This window comes from Littorina saxatilis, linkage group LG8, assembly GCF_037325665.1.
Source record: "Littorina saxatilis isolate snail1 linkage group LG8, US_GU_Lsax_2.0, whole genome shotgun sequence".
NCBI lineage: Eukaryota > Metazoa > Mollusca > Gastropoda > Littorinimorpha > Littorinidae > Littorina > Littorina saxatilis.
In genome coordinates this window covers 27,337,139-27,359,417 of record NC_090252.1, presented here as the reverse complement: position 1 = coordinate 27,359,417, position 22,279 = coordinate 27,337,139, and the positions used below count along the sequence as shown (strand labels likewise).

Below are 22,279 nucleotides of genomic sequence, written 5' to 3'. Positions count from 1 at the left end.
GTTCGGTGCCAGACCATCCAGACCAACAGAGGTGGTCGGGTGGTCCGACACCGGGCCATCCGGACCCGTAGGTCCGGACCCGTAGGTCCGGTACCATCCGGAGGTCCTGTTCGGCACCGAACCATCCGTACCCACAGAAGTGTTCGGGTGGTTCGGTCCGGACGTGGACACACCGTACCATCCGGACCCGTAAGTCCGGTGGTCCGGCGCCAGACCATCCGGACCAACAGAGGTGGTCGGGTGGTCCGGTCCGGACCGGACCACCGGTCCAGCACCGGACCATCCGGACCCGTAGGTCCGGTCCGGTCCCGCACCATCCGGAGGTCCCGTTCGGCACCGAACCACCCGTACCCACAGAAGTGTTCGGGTGGCTCGGTCCGGACGTGGACATACCGTACCATCCGGACCCGTAGGTCCGGTTCGGTGCCAGACCATCCGGACCAACAGAGGTGGTCGGGTGGTCCGGACCGATCCGATAGGGTGGTCCGGTGTTCCGGTCCTGTGGTCCGGTCCCGTACCATCCGGCGGTCCCGTACGGCACCGAACCATCCGTACCCACAGAAGTGTTCGGGTGGTTCGGTCCGGACGTGGACCTACCGTACCATCCGGACCCGTAGGTCCGGTATGGTCCGGTTCGGTGACAGACCATCTGGACCAACAGAGGTGGTCGGGTGGTCCGGTTCGGACCGGACCACTGGTCCGGTACCGGACCATCCGAACCCGTAGGTTCGGTCCGGTCCCGTAGCATCCGGAGGTCCCGTTCGGTACCGAACCATCCGTACCCACAGAAGTGTTCGGGTGGCTCGGTCGGACGTGGACATACCGTACCATCCGGACCCGTAGGTCCGGCATGGTCCGGTTCGGTGCCAGCCCACCCGGACCAACAGAGGTGGTCGAGTGGTCCGGCCCCGACCGGACCACTGGTCCGGTACCGTACCATCCGGACCCGTAGGTCCGGTGGTCCGGTGTGTTCCGGTTCGGTGCCAGACCACCCAGACCAACAGAGGTGGTCGGGTGGTCCGGTCCCGACCGAACCACTGGTCCCGTACCGTACCATCCGGACCCGTAGGTCCGGGGGTCCGGCAAGGGCCAGAGGTACTGTCCCGCACCGGACCCTAAGGTCCGGTACGGTCCCGTACCATGGGTCCCGTCCGGACCAAACCCGGAGGTCAAGTCCAGTCGGGACCCGTGGGTCCGGTTCGATCCCGACCCGTAAGCCTGGAACGTTCCGGACCCTTGGTCCGGACCATCCGTCACCCGAACACCAGACGCTAAGGAATGGCGTGGGGTCAAGACGGTCCGGTCGGAGGTGTCGGTCTGAGCAACAGAAACAATGTTCCCGTCGCCCTGACCATTCGACAGAAGTACCACGTTCTGTCGAACACCTCCACGTCCAGTAACTAGTCGGCCGGAGCGTTTCATAGAGGGACAGCCACCAGTCACACGGACGTCAGAGGGAACCGTAGTAGCAGTGGTCGTAGGCACGAAGCCTGAAACCCCTGCCCCCACAGGACCGCCCTGAACGGGGTCAATTCGCATCCCAACCCCAGCGGGGAGGGAATTCAGAGACCCCGTCATCTCCTCCGATCTCCCCCCCCCAGGAGGCCGAAACTACTGTCGAAACAGCAGCAGACGACCCAGCGAGGGAGTTCAGAGGAGGACCCGTGTCCCTCCTGGCTTCCACAGCGGTGGAAACCGAGGAGGGCACAGGAGAGGCACCGGAAAAGGAAGATTTTAATGCCAACTGCACCCGGTGTTCCCAGGCGGTCACCCATCCAAGTACTAACCGGGCCCGACGTTGCTTAACTTCGGTGGTCGGACGAGAACCGGTGTTTACAACGTGGTATGGCCGTTGGCTGTCAAAACCTGAGTCTCTCCAGTAGCCCCTAGATCGGATTCACCAACCCCCAAAGAGGGTTGGGAATCGACCTGCCCCCGGATTCGAGCCAGGGAGGAGAAGGAAACCTTCCCCCCAGGCTTGAAACCGGGAGGAGCTGAAGCCTGAGACTGAGGGCCGGACAACGGCGTCGAAGGGGGGGAAGCTTGTTCCACTGAAGGAGAAGGAGAAAGAAGCTTTTTCTTTCCCCTCGACCTTCCCCGAACCTTCGACGGCGCAGCCCCGCCCGAAGTCCCAGGCTCAAGCCCAGCCTGTTTGAGCAAGCTCGCATTGAGCTTGCTCAAACAGGCTTTCTCCGCCCTCCCTCGCCGCAAACGCAAAGCGTTTGGGGAGGGAGAGTCGGAGCGCCGAAAGATCCCCTTCTCCGTGCGTAAAACATGACGCTGGGCGCCCGGAGAAGGGTTGCCCCCGGCAGACTCTGGTTCCGTAGAACCAGAGCCCAAAACAGGACGAGACATCCTACCTCGCCCTGTACGTACCCTTAAAGACCGAGAATTAACAAAATTCAAAGAAAATTTAGGTCAATACTCAAGTGAATGCGGCGAAACGAGAAGCAGACGACCGGTCACCACGAAGTAGGACGGGAGGCACGCCGAGTCCGCCACACAAAAACGGAGGCACAAGTTGAAGGAAACACAACGTAGCCTCAAGCCAGAAGTGGAATAACACACAATAATCCAACAGGTGATAGTCCACACAGAAAAGAAGCCTCTTAGTCCAAAATAATCCGGGAGCGTAGCAGAAACACAGCCGGTCTGACACGCGCGAAAAAAGAAAGAGAACGCGCCACCTACATCCTGTAAGGGGGAAGCACTCGGACAGTGCTTGGGATCCACGGTGGCGCATGGTTATGGGAGATAATTGTACCCACTCAGCGTTTTGTCCAATTTTTTCGGCCTATAATAGATAATGTGCAAGAATAGTACTGTCGAGGTAAGTGTTATATTGACTATCATATATAGGTGAGGTATTCAATCTCAAAAACTTCAGAGAAAATGGGAAAAATGTGAAAAATAGCTGTTTTTTAGACAACATTTATGGCCCCTGCGACCTTGACCTTGAAGCAAGGTCAAGATGCTATGTATGTTTTTTGGGGCCTTGTCATCATACACCATCTTGCCAAATTTGGTACTGATAGACTGAATAGTGTCCAAGAAATATCCAACGTTAAAGTTTTCCGGACGGCCGGCCGGACGGCCGGACGACTCGGGTGAGTACATAGACTCACTTTTGCTTCGCATGCGAGTCAAAAATGGAAAGATCTCACCTCAACAGCAAATGCGAAGTCCGGAGACAAGAAGACACCAAGGGGAACACAAACCAGGTCTGGAAGACCAAGCAAGTAGGCTGAAAACAGCCGGAGCGTACCAAAAGCGACCAGCTACACCGAGCGCTGAGAGTAGAAAGACAAGATGGCGGCATATGCGCGCGCATATGGAAGGCAGCCTCCCTTACGGGCGGGCCTAGAGACCCTTACGGGTCTCGGTCACTCTTTTTTAGAGGCTTCTTCCTTGTTGCTAAGGGGACGCGTACAGCGGTATCAGCACTGAACTATGGGTTAATTGCTATATGTGAGTTGGGTAAGATATGTAATTTAATCACGAATACATACACTGCCACATGCAATGTAAAGCCATTCAATGAATGAAGAGAGGACAGCTTCCAAGAATGAACACCTTGCTTTTTCCCTTTGTCTATTATCTTTACCAAATATACCTGTCGTGGCTGGCCACATGCAACATAAGGTCCCGAGGGTGTCCTTTCATGACAGGTACCACTGTAACACCAACAAAATAAGATAGCAGCTAGTGTACCAACCTCTGTTTAGCTTCTTTCATTTTTTGCTTGGGGAGCTGCATCATGTCCTTCACTTCAACGTCAGCCTTGATATCTTCCTTCAGGGTCACAACCTTTGGAGCAGCTGGCTTCTCGGGCTGCAAAGCAGTGTTCACATTAGTCATTACTTCTCTACTGAAATGCACGAGCATTTTGTTGTCACACTGCACAACACGGACACACATGCATGCATGCACACACAGACCTAAACACACACACATACATATACACATGCTGAACAGATTGGTAAACATTCTGACCTGCTTCTTTTCTTCTCCTTCCTTCGACTTTTTGTCCTTTTTGTCCTTGCTCTTCTCATCTGTCTTTTCTTCTTTCCCTTCTTTCTTCTCTCCATCCGTCTCGCTCTTCTTCTCCTCTGTAGCTGGTTTCTCTTCCTCCTCTTTCTTCTCTGCTGCATCTTCCTTCTTCTCACTAGGTTCCTCTTCTGCTTTTTCTTCTGTTGATTCTGTGCCCTAAAGAAGATGCAAAAGGTACAGGTGAGTACATAACAAAGATGCACACAAATTAAAACAGTTATGTTCACACTAAAAAATCAAAACCAGAGATACAAGTCTAATCTGAAGACAAACAGAGAAACAGAGACACAGACCAAAACAACACAGAAACAACCTACCTTTCTTGTTTTTTGATTTAGAGAAACAGAGAAACAAACAGACAGACCAAATCCTATACACAGTCCGTATATATGGCTGTGTAAAAAGGAAAGAAGACCAAAAGTTGATGACAAAAACAAGTTTGGAATTAGAAAACAAGAGGCGAAGCCTTCAAGGCTCACGTAAGAAATAAACAAACAGTAACACAAACTCAATCACTCCGTCACACATACACACCCACACACACAGTAAGCTTAGGTGACACTGTGCAAGAAAGAGAGACACTAGATCTAGATCTGTCTGTCTGCATGTAGCCTACTTACAGGGACACGACTGCCAAATAGTCTCGGCCCGCTCAAAATAACAATGACCGAGACCACACACACCACGCGAGAGAGAAAGACTACAGGGAGGCATGCCGTCATGATGCATTAATTGACGTCAAACACTTTTGACCGTGACGTAATCTTATGCGAGCTTTATCCATAGTCTTGGATAACCACTCACACATAGACTCGGAAATGTTAAAGTTTCTACCACAGACATACACACGCACAAACACACACACACACGCACACACACACGCACAAACGCACAAACGCACAGACAGACAAAGTTACGATCGCATAGGCTACACTTCGTGAGCCAACAAGTTTCCGGGCACAGAAGAGAAACAACAAAGTTGAAAAAATCGAACAAAGGTAAAATTTGTCTGAACAAATGAAGAAACAGAAAATCCAAACATATTTGGAATTTAAATTACAAATAAAAAGTTATTTGCACCAAATTGGCCAGCAGACATGTGGCAAACAGCCAGGCAAGAAAAGGAAGATGTAATCAAGGAGACAAGTTGCATATAATACCTGTGAAAATAAATGCGCCCGAGTTGTTACCCATGCAAAACCAACTCATATGCAGGCATGCATATTATCCAAAAGCTAAGCTAATGTTTGCTTGCAATAACAGAAACTCAGCATAACACATCAAAGGAGACTACTACAGATACAACAATGACAACAGCTGCTACAACGCTTCTGGTATTCTGACAGGTGCAAGGGCGAGGTTACAGCTATGCTTAAATATAAAGAAAGTGGGCTCAATCAGCTAAAGAAGGCCCCCATTACTTCTGTTTAAGTATTGTATATGTGTTTGAATGAAAAGGTTTGCCATCTGGAGAAAGAAAAACAAGTGCTTAACTGTTCAGACTCAAAACAAGTCTCCTACATGTATTTCTCTCAATGTTCTCCTCACTATACTGTATACAACTGGAAGTTTTCACACTATTCTTTATGCTTTGCAGAATATGTTCTCTTAATGTTCAGCTCACAAGCATTTGAAAGTTCTACTTGTTCAGCTCTATAGGACAAGCATTTGAAAGTTCTATTTGTTCAGCTCTATAGGACAAGCATTTGAAAGTTCTATTTGTTCAGCTCTATAGGACAAGCATTAATGAAAGTTCTACTTGTTCAGCTCTATAGGACAAGCATTAATGAAAGTTCTACTTGTTCAGCTCTATAGGACAAGCATTTGAAAGTTCTATTTGTTCAGCTCTATAGGACAAGCATTTGAAAGTTCTACTTGTTCAGCTCTATAGGACAAGCATTTGAAAGTTCTATTTGTTCAGCTCTATAGGACAAGCATTTGAAAGTTCTATTTGTTCAGCTCTATAGGACAAGCATTTGAAAGTTCTATTTGTTCAGCTCTATAGGACAAGCATTTGAAAGTTCTACTTGTTCAGCTCTATAGGACAAGCATTAATGAAAGTTCTACTTGTTCAGCTCTATAGGACAAGCATTAATGAAAGTTCTACTTGTTCAGCTCTATAGGACAAGCATTTGAAAGTTCTATTTGTTCAGCTCTATAGGACAAGCATTTGAAAGTTCTACTTGTTCAGCTCTATAGGACAAGCATTAATGAAAGTTCTACTTGTTCAGCTCTATAGGACAAGCATTTGAAAGTTCTATTTGTTCAGCTCTATAGGACAAGCATTAATGAAAGTTCTACTTGTTCAGCTCTACTTGTGGAACTCAACAGTTACATAACATTTCTGCTGCTGGTCGGTTTCTTTAGAGCTGGTTTATCAAGTCACAGCTATTCAATCTTAGCACAAATGTTTCAAGCGATTGCAAGAAGATTGCAAAAAAAGGTCAAAACCTTTTTCTTTGGCTTCTCTTTTTTCTCCTCCTTGGCCTTGTCAGAGCTGCCCTGATCCTGCTCAGACCGGTCTGTGCCAGTCTGATTCTGACCAGACTGATCTGAACGGGTTTCAGTTTGGTTAGTTTCCGCATGCTGAGGTGGAGCAGCCTGAGCAAACAACAAACAGGGGCAAACACATCAAACAAAACTCAACATGAACCAAAAAAACACGTAAAAAAGCAGACAACAAAACCAGAATCAACCACAATCCAATTTAATCGCCCCAGTCTCAAGCGCAATGGCATGTTCCTTCTATTCATGGCATAATGGCACTGTCCTCTCCACAACATTTGAATGAGCAATGAAGCAGGATATTAGTTTGATGATATGGTAAATCAAGAACCTCTCCCTGTCTCCAATTACTACACAAACTATGGGGCTGGATAACACAGGCAATAAAAAACACAGGCAATAAAAAAACAAAACCAACAACTCAGTAACATAAAACACACAAAAATAAGGAAAAGTTGTGCAATTTACACAAATTAAATAAATAAAAACAGCAAAAATACGAACTAGCAATTCTGGGTACTCTGGTAATGTGTGCAAACAAATTCTAAAATGTTTTTTAACAACAGGAGGATCAAACAAACTCATGCATCGTATAACTTCGTAAACCAAAGATCAAAATGCCAAGAGCAACCTGAACATGTAAAAAGCCCATAAGACTGGGGATCAAGAAGCAAAATACCAACTACCACAACATCAACAAGCAATCAATTAGCAAGTATAATAAGGCAACTCTTACCCCTTCCTCTGGCGTCTCCGTTTTGCCCTCTTCCGCCTCGCCCTCTTTGCCGCCAAACAGTCCACCAAAGGCACTGCCGATTTCTAGAGGAAGAAAACCTCAGTTTACAAACCGCAGAACATGCAAGGCAACAATGATTGAAAATACAAAATTTTAGAAATAAATTTTAATTTAATTAATATACTTACCCAACTCACATATAGCAATTAACTCTAGTTCAGTGCTGGTTACGCTGTACGCGTCCCCTTGGTAACAAGGGAGACCACTCTAAAAAAGAGAGTGACCAATCCCATAAGGCCAGACCACTACCGGTCCGACTTCCGTATGCGTGCGCACACGCCGCCATTTGTATCATTCCATCGAAGCCCAACTCACTCCTTTTTTAGTCCCAAATACCACCACAGCGGGGAGGCGGGAGGGATTAAACGATGTGAGTTGGGTAAGTATATTAATTAAATTAAAATTTATTTCTAAAATTTTGTATTAAATTACATACACTATACCCAACTCACATATAGCAGATTGCTACTATAGGTGGTGGGTACATACCAAAATTCAACCAAGAAGGACTTGCCCTGCGGCTACCATTGCTGGTAGCGCAGAGCTGCCATCCTTCCTCAGTGAAGCTATGTCCCTGAGGTAAAAGTTTATGAAAATATCCTCTGATCGCCAGTATGCTGATTCTAGCACTTCAGCCAGACGACCAGACTTTCTACGTCCTAGCTATAGTGAAAGGTAAACCTGCCCTAACATCTCCAGACTGTGTATGCCAACAGGTAAACACCTGTCTAATCAAACATGGAGACTCACTTAAGTCCCTTTCATAATATCCTTACACCTGCTGTGTTAAGTGATAACGTAAAAGCTTCTGACTCTCTGACCAAATGCCGAGTCAGTGACAGGTACCTTGTGAGAGTCCTCCCGGGACGAATAACCACATCGAGCTACCCAGGAGCAAGAAACCAGTGTAGCAGACTAATTAGGTAAGGTTGACTACAAAACGTCATACCTCTACCAGAGTAGATAGACCTTCTACCCTCCTTAAAACAGTGTTTAACGTCGCTTTCAACCGATCACGGTTAGACCACGACGGAGAAGAAAGATAAGGCAAATGCCCTTTGGTTCAATGATCTAACAAGATCCGTGAAAGACAGAAGAATCTTCGAAACTCGAAACGTTAAACTGGCTAAACGTGACTATAACAAAGCCAAACTCTTGCTTCCAGAAATGAAAATGCCAATGGAAGCTGAATGTCCCCATTTATCGCTTAAATGTCGAGGTAAAATCCCGACAGAGAAGAAAGATAAGGCAAGCGACCTTTAGGTTCAAAGAGCTAACAAGATCCGTGCGAGTCAGAAAAATTTTCGAAACCCGAAAAGTTTAATTGGCTAAACCTGACTCTAAAGGAGCCAAATTCTTGCTTCATGAAATGAAAACGCCATTGGAAGCTGGATTTTCCCATTTTCCGCTTAACTGCCGGAAAACTTCAAGGAAACCCACAAGACATAGATCGGTCTTTCTTAGAAACGCTGTCTTTAAACAAAATAGCCAGAAAGCACGCTTCTTTCTTTCTTATTTGGTGTTTAACGTCGTTTTCAACCACGAAGGTCATAACGCGACGAAGAAAGCACGCTTACTCCCACTTCTCACAGGAGCTACTAGAGTAAGCTCGGCCGTTTCCCGTTTTGAACCGCCAGGCTAGCCTTGACAAAGGGTTAAAGCAAAGCTGCACCAAGCCATACCAATGTGACAGAAATCTCATAAAGTCTTAAAAAAGACATGGAAGACAAAACGGCCACCCAAAAAGAAAGGTGGATAGCCACCTGCAATCAACGGAAAGAAGAGGCGTTCTTTCCGTAAGAAATAAGAACTTTGAACCACGCCAGTCTAAGCGACAAGTGAACAAAGCACAAAAACCCTATAAAGACTCTGAACCAAATCCAGAGTTGAAGCGGAAGCCCCTGAATATCTCAAGGATACCCCCACAATAGACATCCGTGTAATACGAATGTGAGAAAGCAAAGATGCCTTCTTGCCAGTCTTAAGAGGTCTGAAAACCAAGATTGCAAAGACCCGTCTGTGAGACCAAAAGGTCGCCGAACAGCTCTGAGAAAGAGCCCTGTGAAAGGGAGGGCATCAAGCCAACGCTAAAATAAACAACAGCCAGGCTGAAGCTTTTCGTTTAGAAACGAAAAACCCCCGAGGCCTGACTAGCGCTTTCCCTTTTACCGTGAGCTTTCCTTAGTAAAGAAAACCCCGCGAGCATATAATCGGACTCAAAGAGAAAACTTTCAGACGAGAAAGAGATTAAAGTCTCGCCAAAAGAACAAAACTTAAAGGCAGAGACTCCCTCTTAGGTAAAAAGGCAAAGTAACATCCTTTGTATCTGCGTCCTAAAGGACCACAAAGATACCATTAAGAACGTAACCGCCCCGGCGAGAGAATAAAAGCAAGTACAAAAGAGCCCATCATAAAGAAAGATGCGACAATCTACCCGAGCTAGGAGATCTTGATCTTACAGACAGTTTCTCCTTGCTATCAAAATCCAAACGAATGTTTGCCAAACCCGAGGGCGGTTCCGCAGAACCCAAAAAGAGAACCTAAGTTCTTAAGCTTGGAGTTACCCGAAGCCTACAGAAAGAGCTCCGTGAGTGACGCGCTACTTGAGCGTACGACACAAGCTAAAGCACCCTCGCCGCAGGCATAAAGTCGAGCGCTATCCACCAAGGAAGTGGTAACAGAGAAGACTCGCTTGTGAAAACTACCCCAAGTACAAGAGGAAGTGGATAAAGCCTGTATAACGGCAAAGGACCCGCAGTAACGGAACCGGAAGCCAAAAGCCGAAAAAATGCCAACTACCAACACCACAGTGTTAACGGTAGAAGGCTATCCCATTCTGAAACCGGAAGACACAGCCGCAACAGCGGAAGCGAAACCGGCCGAGGATAAGCAAACATCAGAACCAACCGGTTGCAAAGAAACACACCGGACGAATCCGTTGAACCTCAAACCATTTCAGCTGCAAGCGCCACTGCCCTTGCTAACTCGAAATGGAACCAAAAGACTGCCGCCTCTTCTGATAGGGCGCACCGTGGCCCCTACCCCTAGAGGCAAAGGACCGTCCCTGCACTTTGCCGCCCCCAGAAGAGAAAGCCTGAGGCTTGCTGGCAGCCTGAGTCCGCGCGCTCGACTTGCCATGAGGCTTAGGAAACTGTGTTGCGCGAAGAGCGCAACCGCAATGTCTCTCGCATCCTGGGTCTCTTTCCTGAGAGCATCAAGAAAAGATTGTCCCAGCAGAGCCCCTTCCGAAAAAGGCGAGACCTTCAAACTCTCTATGGTCGCCTTGTCCGAGATCTATGAACCCGCTAAAAAGGCTGACCTCCTAGACAGCACCGCATGGGTGTAAAGCCTTGCCGACAGAGCCATCTGCTCTCTCGTCACTTTAGCTAAAGTAGACAGGAGAGAAGTAGCCACAGCAGGAGAAGCATCAAATCGAAACTCGAAAGGATCGAGCGAGGACGCAATGGATCGAGAAAGCGACCTATGTAACGATTCAGAGACAGAGGACAACTCAAGAAGAGACCTTCCAGTCTCCTCTATGGCCAAAAGAGAACCTTCAGTGCAAGGGACAGGCTTGTCCTTCCTGAAGGCACCTTCTCTAAACCAGCCAGTTCCGGTAAGACCGGAAGCGCACAAGATGGCAGAGCAAAAGATTCGATCAAGTTGACCGGAAACGGATTCAACCTGAAATTATGCAAAGAGGAAGCAGGACGATCCCCCTCTTTCACAACCAAGTCAACACTTCCTCCGGAACCTCACCATGCTGAGCCAGCAGAGGAACCGGAGAGTGCCGTTTACCCCTAAGGGTGGATGCCATCTCCACAGCAACAGTTGACGATTCCCGAAAGCGGAAGTGAGGCTTCTGCCCCTCGCACACCGGAAATCATCAAGTGCCGAAAGGGGTGGGGCAAGATTCGTCTTACTTTCCACCACCCCTTCCGGGAAGAACTTAAGCGCCGCTTCCGCCACCCGTGCCACCATGGCAGGGAGCGAGAAGGGCAAGTTCGGTTGGGTGTCCCCCGGAACGGAAGGAGCACCCTTGTCAGTATCTCCGTCCTGCTCTTGAAAGCAGTCCGGAAACTGACCCTCGGACACACCGTGTTCCGCCCAAGGATCATAACCGACAACTTCCTGCCCCCCGGGCGGAAGAGGACTCAGCACCTCGCCGGCACTCTCTTCGAGTTGCGGACCGAGAGCCTTACCCTTTCGCTGATCAGGTGTCCCCCGGAACGGAAGGATCACCCTTGTCAGTATCTCCGTCCTGCTCTTGAAAGCAGTCCGGAAACTGACCCTCGGACACACCGTGTTCCGCCCGAGGATCATAACCGACAACTTCCTGCCCCCCGGGCGGAAGAGGACTCAGCACCTCGCCGGCACTCTCTTCGAGTTGCGGACCGAGAGCCTTATCCTTTCGCTGATCAGGGCCCAGACCCGCAACCGACCCCCTGCCACGGCAGGAGGGGCCAGCCGCGGTATCTGAGCTTTCGCGGTGCAACTTTCGTTGGCCCGCTACTCGCTCCTGACCACGCACACCGCTTTCGCCAGAGAACCCAGCTACTCGCGGTGTCAACATACCTTCGTCAAGTGAGGACACATTCAGCAAAGACACCCAGCGTGCTCCGCCATCCTGCGAGGCATGAACCTCTGCCCGAGTCACAGTAGCAGAGGGACGGGCGGAAGTAGAGGTGGACGTCAAAGGAGACGAACGTATCCTGCCAAGAGAACAAACATCCGAAACACCGGAATGAAGGGAACGAAGTTCCTCCCTAGTAAAGGACAACTCCGACGCTAAAGTCGAAACTTGCGCGCTAAGCGTCAACAACAGAGAAGCTACGTCTGCGGCAGCTAAACCTGGGCAAGCCGTGGCATCCGAAACACCGGAGGCCGAGCCAGAAACATTAACTTTATCTAAGGCAACGTTAGACAGAGAAGGGCTAACATTCTTGTCAGCCAAAACGGGTGACTTAGCGGAAGACGAATCAGAAGTCAAAGACGCGTCAAGTCCAGCGTACTTAGACTTTCGCGAAGATTTCCTAGAAGAAGTCGCATCAGCCGAGACCTGTCTCGAACTAGGCTTCTTCAACACACTATCTTTGAGTGCCGCTTCCGCCATTACAACAACAAACTCACAAAAATTTTCAGTCAAAAAATTTATAAGTTCGAAAGCAGCGACAAACGTCGCTAAAGTTGCGATAAATCAGAAAGATCTCACCCCACACAGCATAGGAACAGGTGTAAAGCTTCAGGCGGTACCAAGGGGTGCATCCGAAGTCCTAAGACCAAGGTGTAAAGCTGAAAACAGCAGGAGCGTACATAAAACGCGACCAGACCCTTGGATCGCTGAGAGTGGAATGATACAAATGGCGGCGTGTGCGCACGCATACGGAAGTCGGACCGGTAGTTGGTCTGGCCTTATGGGATTGGTCACTCTCTTTTTTAGAGTGGTCTCCCTTGTTACCAAGGGGACGCGTACAGCGTAACCAGCACTGAACTAGAGTTAATTGCTATATGTGAGTTGGGTATAGTGTATGTAATTTAATTGATTCTATTACCTGAACAGTCATAATATTTATTCCCCATTCTATCTATGATTCTGGGCAATCAATGAAGGAATCCATCCTTCACACTCACTCCTTTTGTTCTTGTCTTTTTGATGATTGCTGTGAAAGAAATGTTATACACGTGCTAAGATGCTGGGAGTATTTCCTTGTCACTTGCCATGGTTGTTACTCCCCATTCTCTCCTTCCTTACCATCTCACACAGCTCATCATAAAAAACAAGCAAAGTAAAATGCTGACTCTCAGTTATAACATTATTTTCTGTAGAATAAAGCTTTCATGAAATGGGGTTCTCTGAGAATGTGTCCATGGGGAAAACTAAAAAAACTTACTCGGTTATCAAACCACTAACACGGTTTCAGTGGAATCCCACCCCCACCCGCCCGCCCCCCCTCCCTTCCATAACCTCAATGACAGATTACTAACATAACTGTTACCAAACCATGCTGAAAACCTCTCACTTTTACGTTATGTCCTGAATGGTATAGGACAACCTCACTCTTTACCATGAAACTGAAAAGGGAGGGCTATTGGTGCAATAAGAATGCATGTGATTTTGCTGCAAATAGGAAAAGCAAAAACCATGCCGCAATAAAATCCAATAAACTTGAGCAAAAAAGCAGTTCTGATGGGATCTGGCGGCACAAATCCCACGAAGCTGCACATGATCTTTCATAGAACTTACTTACCTTTCAGGTAATGGCAGACGCTCTGTTTGTAAGGTTAAAGTATTCGAGTGATTCTTCCTTTTTTCATTTTCTCTCATATTGTTTTTATAAGGAATCTTATTTTTGACAGATTGTAATAGTTGCTGTTCAAATCTGTGTCATTGTAAAACACACAGATGTAACAGTCCTTTAACTTTCATTGCATCAAATCAACTGAAAAGAATATGTTTCCTGGCATTTGAGCCCACCATTTAGTTCAAAAGGTTACACAAAGCACAGTTTCAGGAAAACCCTTTGACCAAATAAGTGAACAAAATCAACATCGGCAGAAACAAACAAACTCAAAGTAACAAACATCCCTGGCCCTCATTCTGACATTGGGGAATATCTTTCATAGAAAGATTGTATACTTACTGGACCAGGTTGATTCATCCTCCTTTTCTTCTACTGCTTGCTGTTTTTCAAACACAGACTCAACCTGAAAGAGAGCAAAAGGAATGGTATAGTATGGCATAGCATGGCACGGTATGGTATGGTATGGTAAAGTCTCTAAGATTACCCTCATGACAATTCAGGTTGCTTTCTCCCTGGGGAAAGCAAGCTGCCATACGGTGCAACCCAATTGTTCTTCCCTTTTTGGCTCACGTAAGTGTAGCCTATGCGATCGTAACTTTGTCTGTCTGTGCGTGTGTGTGCGTGTGTGCGTGTGTATGTCTGTGGTAGAAACTTTAACATTTCGTCATTTGAAGACGTCACATTATGACGTAAGAGGGTTAGACGTCACACGAAGGAATTACTGAAAGTCTCGGTCATTGTTATTTTGAGCGGGCCGAGACTAGTTGGCAGTCGTGTCCCTGTAAGTAGGCTACATGCACACAGACAGATCTAGATCTAGTGTCTCGCTTTCTTGCACAGTGTCACCTATGCTTACTGTGTGTGTGTGTGTGTATGTGTGACGGAGTGATTGAGTTTGTGTTACTGTTTGTCGATTTCTTACGTGAGCCTTGAAGGCTTCGCCTCTTGTTCCTGCATGCGTGTGTTTATGTTTTGAAGTCCTTAGACTTTCGCTGTGAACTTGGGATCTTTATCATATACTGTATTCAAAGCCAGCGCTTTCATTCTCCCTTCCTTCCACATCCCCATTTGGTCTTCTATGGGCACTCCTCTTTGCGTCTAAACAAACGGGGTAACCACACCTGAGAATTGCATAAAAAGGACTGAAAGTGACCTATGACACCCAGATAATACCAACATCCTGGTCATAAACCATGAAAGTGCTCTGAAAATTACAATCCTGGAGCTGACCAAACAAAATCTGATTTCAGACGAAAGTGTGAAGATTGTCACGTGTGTGGCAAGACTAAGCCTGCAACTGACCTTGTCCAGGCGCAGGATGCCGCTCTCGTCCATCCTGAAGTGAGCCTTGACTCCCTTGTACTCTGCCTCCTCCTGCTTGTGCTTGCTCAGTGCTGTGTCTACTCCTTGCAGACTCACGTTGCTCAGTAAGGTTGTGTGGAAAGCTCTGTCAATTAAAGCGCACGTAATAACTCAATCTGAGGCACATAAGCAATAAGTATAAGACTTCTTCCCTCAAAGGCTCAAAGTTCATGAAATGTTTGTGTGCAAGACCAGAGAGATATGTGCCTCACTGACATACACATTTTAAAACAGACAAATTGATAAAGAAGTTCGATTTTGTTTAACAGTCTAATATTTTGCTGATATCTTCCTCATATGCACACACCATTATTTCAAAGTGTCTAGTTTGACTCGAGTTTATGGACATGATTCTTCCTTCATGCTTACACTACTGAGACATGGTGAAGAATGTGTTGTGTATTGACATCTTCAGGTGAACAAAACAGCAACAGCATACACTTCTACCATTGTCAAGAGTCTCTATGTCATACTTAAGTCAAAGATGTTATTGAACTTGTTTTATCACAGCACATGCACACACTCGTTTACAACAACAAACACATGAATGTTTGTGATATCTCCTCACTTTTTCTCCTCCTCTGACAGGAAATCCAGGTCTCCATAGCGCACAGCAAAGGAAAAGTCCTGGTAATGCTTGTTGAAGGTCATGACCTTTTTCTGAGGGTAGGGATTCATCCTGCCGAACAAGGTGCGTTTTATCACTCTTGAGGGAGTTCCAGCATCTTCCGCAGTTTTCTGTTTCTCAAACTCAACCTGCAAATGAGTGTAAAGCATGCATCATCGTTCTCAGGTCTTATACTTTAAAGGTAACAGAACCTGTTATTCAGAAAATTCAAACATGTTTTAAAAATGAAAATATGTTCATCTTTAATCTAATCAGTCTTTCTCTTCGTTAAACATTCTCTGGAAGTACATGCATCACAAAAACAGCAATTTCTTCTTTTCTTTATATATAAAAACTGAGAGTCAGATACGTATTACCTTCACAGCAGTGCATGTTTCATCAAATGATACAAAACAAAAACAGTCAAATGTTAAGTTGTTGGATCTACATTCAGTAATAACGTAATTAGGAAGATTTCTTGCGTGAAATAAGTTACTTGCAGCCCACAGTTTGTCATTTACCTCAAGCAGAGGTGGGGCATAAGGAAGGGAAGAGAAACAGACAACTCACATTGATGGGGAAGAGGTTGGCATCGCGGACGTGGAAAGTCTTGACCTTGAATCCCTTGCCCAGGAAGGCAGCCTGGTACACTGCCCCTAGCGCTGCTGCTTCGTCTGTGTTGATGCTCTTGCCCAGGTCACTCCTGTAAAGGTCATTTGTCATGTTGTGTTGCTCAAGCATGTAACCAAGCAGTCACAAAGACAAACCGGAGTAGATACAGATGGATGCTGCATATGTCAGTATGTCTAACATGCACCACAGAAAGGCAGAGAGTATGTAAAGGGACATGGTTTCTTACAATGAACATTCCCTTTTCAACAGAGCAATCATGAAACTATGCCCCACAACCTTTGGAAACAATTGGAAGCATAATCTGTAAAGCCCTGAAGGTTTCAGTTTTACATGCTGCTGTTTGCTTGCAAGATTTCTTTTGTCTGTCTTCCTTATATCTGATGATCTGTCCCTGGACTGAAATATAGGCAAACTGTGAGAAAGCAACAAACAGAGACTGGCACTCACTTTCCACTGTATGCGAGAAGCAGCTCCTGAACCTTGGGTAGTCTGCTCCCTCCTCCCATGAGAATGATTTCACTGATCTCAGGCTGAAACACACACACACACACACACACACCGATGAGGATCCAATGTCAAAAGCTTACCACCAGGTACAAATGTTGAAGCTGAATTTTCACAACCCATGAATGTAACATTGGTAATACAAATGGCTCTTGCAAAGAATGAGATAAAAGAATGTCTTTCCACTTAAAAAAAAAACCTGCAAGTACTCATGACAAATTAAAATTAAAATTAATGGATCTGTCACCAAGGTGCGACAAGTGTGGAATACAGTCTCAGTTCAAAGTGTTAACCCATTTGGCCCCGGAGCGCCCGCTGTTTTTCTGCAGTGGCTGACCGCGGAGCGCCCGCTACCAGCCGCTAAACACGTGTCTCAGTAGGGCGCAGCCATTGTTGTTGTTATATTAAACGAGACTCTCGCGGACGAGACTTCGTTGTTTTCGCGACTTCCTTCCGGTTATGCACATGTTTTCTTCTTGAAAATTGGTTCACTGTGAGAGGAGTAGCGATTTTTTGAAACTTCGAAATGGATACACGATCAAACGCAGAGTTTTGGTACGACTTCATGGGGGACTCGGACGATGACAACGATGTTTTTCAGGGATTTACGGACTTAGACCTGTGTAAGGGACACTGTTTTGCTCAGTTTCATTTGGAACTGCTGCAGTAGCAGCCTTCTGCAGCTTTTTCTTTTGTGGAGGTTGGACCCTTGCTGCAAGTCTGTGTTTTCAACAGTCTGACACTGTTTTGAAAGAGTATAAGAGACCAGACACTGATGTTGGTGCTTGCGTGAAAGTGAAATTTTGTACTTCTGATTTTTTTTTAATACATTCCTGTGCTGTGTAGCTGCAAAAAAAAAATTGTATTTGATGGAATGATGTTTTGTGCATCAAGGAAAAATACACAGGTGAGTCAAACTTTTCAAACAGCATTTTATTTCATTTTTTAAATGTTTGTACAAGTGACATGTGACGGAATTACTTCCCTGTACATGGGATTTCATAGTAAAATGGCTGCCGCTGGCCTGGGGTCAAATGGGTTAAAATGCACAATACCCAACTTGAGCGGAATAAGTATTGCATAGTGAAAGAGACTGCCCTACTAGCAAATCATAATAATAGGGATAGTTCTATGGCTCAAACCCTACAGCAGACCTGTTTACCCCCATAAGTGTTTTGGAGTAATGCTCAGCCCCAAAAATAGTAATCCTGGCACAAAAATAGTAATCATCCAGCATTCGTCGCCAATTACAACGCACATGACAACTGTGTCTGCGAAACGCAATCATGCACATATATCCATCATTCACAAACAAAACACATCAGTCAGTTTTTGTAGTCATCATAATTTCAACGAAGATCACATCAAAAGCACATGCATCACTGATTCTTTTTCTTTTGCTCGTAGTAGGCCTTTTTCAGTGTGTCAAGCGCTTCTCTACTGTACTTGCGCTTGCCGAATGAGTGAGGGCGAGACTTCACCACTAGAATAAGGCTCTCCAGCGTCTTATCAGACAGACATGATCTCTGGTCAGTCCTGTGCTTTTTCACCCCATTTTGCCATTGAAAAAACAATACCAAACATGTTAATTGATTTAAAAAAAAAAATTGTTTTTTTACATTTTTTTTATTTATGAAAATCGTAGTCTTGACACGGATAGCGGAATGGCGTATTTTTTGCAGAAAATCGTAATAAATTACGCCAAAATCGTAAGGGTAAACAGGTCTGCTACAGCAATTCTCAGGGCCTGTCGTACCAAATAATGAAATGCCAACATAATGTTTTCCAAACCAAATGAAAAATTCTCTCCACCAAATAATCCAATACTGCATGAACAGACAAAAGAGAGGTTGAAACGATGTTGCGGCTCACCATAGTGATCTCTGAGGCCTTGAGAGCATCCTCCATAGGTTTAGTGACCCGATCCAGCAAGTCCTTGACCAGCTCCAGGTACTCATCTCTGGTCACCTTGGCTGCGAAGTCCTCCCCCTCAACCAGGCCTTCCACCTGGCACACACAGCTCAACCATTCAAACTTGACAGTCATTTCAATTTGTCAGTCCAACACAACACAATGTGTGATGTATTCAGTCGGAGAAGTTGTGTCAAAGACTCTTTTTCATGTAATGCAGTGTTTTTCCCCGATTCAGTTGGACCTAGATTGAAACTGTTCACAGGTCAAATGCCCTGGCTTTGATCCGTTTAGTAGGGAAATTGATGGTCAGATCTCCTACAAGTTAAACCTAATAAACGGTGGACCGGCCAGGGTTTGTTTGTTTGTTTGTTTGTTTGTTTGCTTAACGCCCAGCCGACCACGAAGGGCCATATCAGGGCGGTGCTGCTTTGACATTTATAACGTGCGCAACACACAAGACAGAAGTCGCAGCACAGGCTTCATGTCTCACCCAGTCACATTATTCTGACACCGGACCAACCAGTCCTAGCACTAACCCCATAATGCCAGACGCCAGGCGGAGCAGCCACTAGATTGCCAATTTTAAAGTCTTAGGTATGACCCGGCCGGGGTTCTAACCCACGACCTCCCGATCACAGGGCGGACGCCTTACCACTAGGCCAACCGTGCCGGTCCGGCCAGGGTTCAGAGCAATGCATCAGACTGAGGCCTGAGAACAACATTGTAATACACACATTTTAAAAGAAAACAAAGTTTTTGTTGTTGATAATGAACAGAATAACAAAGTCTAAGCTTGATTTTTCAGCTATCTATCAGTTTCTTTCGGTACATGTTTTCTGAATTTGCTCAGTTCACTCGTTTACCTTATTCTTCTTTGTACTTGCAAACAAAACAACAGTACAGCCTAAACGCAAACAAGAAGGGCAAAGCCCATACGACTCACATGCTTGACCTTTACATGACCTTGACCTTCAGCTAAACCTAGCAATGACATCATACACTAAGAACTGCTTTACACATTTTTCCTACCAAAATACATGTGACCTTGACCCAAGGTCAAGGTCATCCAAGGTCATGCAACACAAAGCTGTTAATTCAAGACATAGGAAGTAATGGTGCTTATTGGCTCTTTCTACCATGAGATATGGTCACTTTTAGTGGTTCACTACCTTATTTTGGTCACATTTCATAAGGGTCAAAGTGACCTTGACCTTGATCATGTGACCAAATGTGTCTCATGATGAAAGCATAACATGTGCCCCACACACATAATTTTTAAGTTTGAAACAGTTATCTTCCATAGTTCAGGGTCAAGGTCACTTCAAAATATGTATACAATCCAACTTTGAAGAGCTCCTGTGACCTTGACCTTGAAGCAAGGTAAACCAAACTGGTATCAAAAGATGGGGCTTACTTTGCCCTATATATCATATATAGGTGAGGTATTAAATCTCAAAAACTTCAGAGAAAATGGGAAAAATGTGAAAAATAGCTGTTTTTTAGACAACATTTATGGCCCCTGCGACCTTGACCTTGAAGCAAGGTCAAGATGCTATGTATGTTTTTTGGGGCCTTGTCATCATACACCATCTTGCCAAATTTGGTACTGATAGACTGAATAGTGTCCAAGAAATATCCAACGTTAAAGTTTTCCGGACGGACGGACGGACGGACGGACGACTCGGGTGAGTACATAGACTCACTTTTGCTTCGCATGTGAGTCAAAAAAGTACCGTAAAAGTCGACCTATAAGCCGCGACTTTTTTTTCCTAAATGGACCCCTGCGGCTTATAAGGCGGTGCGGCTTATGAATGACTTTTTCTGAATCAGTGGCGTGTATCCGACTTCGCTCAGTGACCTAGTTTCCGGAAGTTGGATCGCCGCTGTGTAATGGCCTTGAATCAGCTGTGTTTACCTCAATTCACTCACTCACCTTCTTTCCGGAAGTTTGAAGCATGACAATAACTTACATTCACACAGTAATGGGTTGGCATACACCGGTTTTGATCGATCACTTCGCATTGCTACTACAGGCAAATCCAGCTAACTCACAAACGGTTAAGTCAAAAATTCGCTTAGCACACAAAGAAATTCTGGTCCGGAATTATCCCTCTTTATCTATGTGTACAAAGTACCCTGAGCTCGAAATGGGATTTCTCTTACGTAAGTCGAAAGACGGATAGCACACAACAGAAAGTCAGTCCCAAAGACAAAGTTTACTCTATATTTACTACAGCAACTCGAAACACGAAACTTGGCGTCTCACACTAGCGCATTGTGTAACCTTATTCCCTTCTTCTCTACACGGACGCCACACCGACTGGTCAGTCGGCACGCAATAAAGTATGAACTGAAGTTAGGAGGGGGCGAGGAGTAAGGAGGGGGCGAGGAGTAAGGAGAATTATCCAACTCCAAGAAAACATTCTGAAAAAGGTGGGGAAGTGGTGACAAGGCAGTGAACGCACTCACCATGCACTGACATCATACGAAAGCAGCCACACAAACACAGCACAGAGGCAGAGGCAGGTGTGCAGATGCTTTGTGAGAATAAGCGTTGAAAACCAGTTTGAATTAAAAAAAAACAGCAGATAGAGCCGCATGTCATAATCATTCTTCTTGTCTGGCTTTATTGACTGCATGCCGATCTTGTGGCAGTGACTTTTCACTCTTCAGTCGGACTGTACAAAAACCGCTCTCACTCTCCCTCACTGACTACCCTAAGCCCTGACAACTGATCCTTGGAAATTGTTTGGAAGAGTTACTGTACACCTCTCTATTTCTCTCCAATGCTCTTCCTGCTGACTTCAGTGACACCGGACACCCCACTGAGTTTAGCCAGCAACCCCCCCCCCCCCCCCTCTCTCTCTCTCTCTCTCTCTCTCCCCCCCCAGCCATGTACTGTTTGGTGCTGTGGCCAGAGAGGTGTCACCGGCTAATTGAGGCCAGCTGCACTCAGAGCAAAACTAGTTGACTGTGTCTAACTTTTGACAAAGCAACACAACTGAAGGGTTCACAGATTAGGTAACCGACTCACTGGTCAAGGCTGCAGGGAAACAAGAGTATCTTGTCAATGAAAGAGGTTACACACAGATACGCGATGCTGAGAACGGTGGCCGATTTTTCACTCTCTTTCTCGGAGGGCCTTCATCATTGCAGGGACTGCTGTAAAGAAATGCTTGCTCAGAAACTAACTCTTTTTGCATTGAAACATGCACCAGAACTGGTGGACACCATCGACAATGTCAAACATGAAATCGAAGCAGTTTGCTTGAGGAAACGGTCGTCAGCAACTCAAACTTCTCTGTTTTCTTTTTTTAAGAAAATCTGAGGTGACTTTCTTTGTGGCCCCGCCCCCTCCCTCTCTCTGTAAGGACCCCCCTCCATAAGGACCGATTTTTGTCAACATTTTTAAGGTCGCTAGAGTGGGGTTCCACTGTACTATGACCAAGTCGAAATTTCGGATAGGACACAATAACAATTCGGTCCCTTCAATTTCGTCTTATCCGGATTTGCCTGTACAGAGAACAGCAACACGCACATCTCCTAAAACAAAGCAACGTACAACCACGATGCCGAAAACACGGAGGCAGGCCTATGATGCAGCCT

At 46.1% G+C, this 22,279-nt stretch overlaps 1 protein-coding gene and 1 non-coding gene across 11 annotated transcripts in view; both read right to left on the bottom strand.

Moving 5' to 3' along the window:
- Nucleotides 1-22,279, bottom strand: part of LOC138973189 (hypoxia up-regulated protein 1-like) — a 77,864-nt gene that overhangs the window by 38,232 nt on the left and 17,353 nt on the right. For 9 of the 10 annotated variants that reach the window (XR_011457906.1, XR_011457910.1, XR_011457908.1 and 6 more), the window contains exons 12-21: nucleotides 18,632-18,766; nucleotides 16,703-16,785; nucleotides 16,193-16,325; nucleotides 15,584-15,771; nucleotides 14,956-15,100; nucleotides 13,993-14,056; nucleotides 7,292-7,374; nucleotides 6,502-6,651; nucleotides 3,994-4,206; nucleotides 3,716-3,831 (exon numbers count right to left, since the gene is read on the bottom strand). Coding sequence is in view for 4 of the 10 variants with exons in the window: in XM_070345894.1 (XP_070201995.1) it covers nucleotides 3,716-3,831; nucleotides 3,994-4,206; nucleotides 6,502-6,651; nucleotides 7,292-7,374; nucleotides 13,993-14,056; nucleotides 14,956-15,100; nucleotides 15,584-15,771; nucleotides 16,193-16,325; nucleotides 16,703-16,785; nucleotides 18,632-18,766 (1,310 nt within the window). In the remaining 6 variants the exon portion in view is untranslated. The remainder of the gene's footprint in view (nucleotides 1-3,715; nucleotides 3,832-3,993; nucleotides 4,207-6,501; nucleotides 6,652-7,291; nucleotides 7,375-13,992; nucleotides 14,057-14,955; nucleotides 15,101-15,583; nucleotides 15,772-16,192; nucleotides 16,326-16,702; nucleotides 16,786-18,631; nucleotides 18,767-22,279) is intronic. The other variant, XR_011457909.1, reaches the window with a different exon arrangement.
- Nucleotides 1,739-1,857, bottom strand: LOC138974957 (5S ribosomal RNA). The gene has a single exon (XR_011458470.1). It is a non-coding gene; the product is annotated as a 5S ribosomal RNA (ribosomal RNA).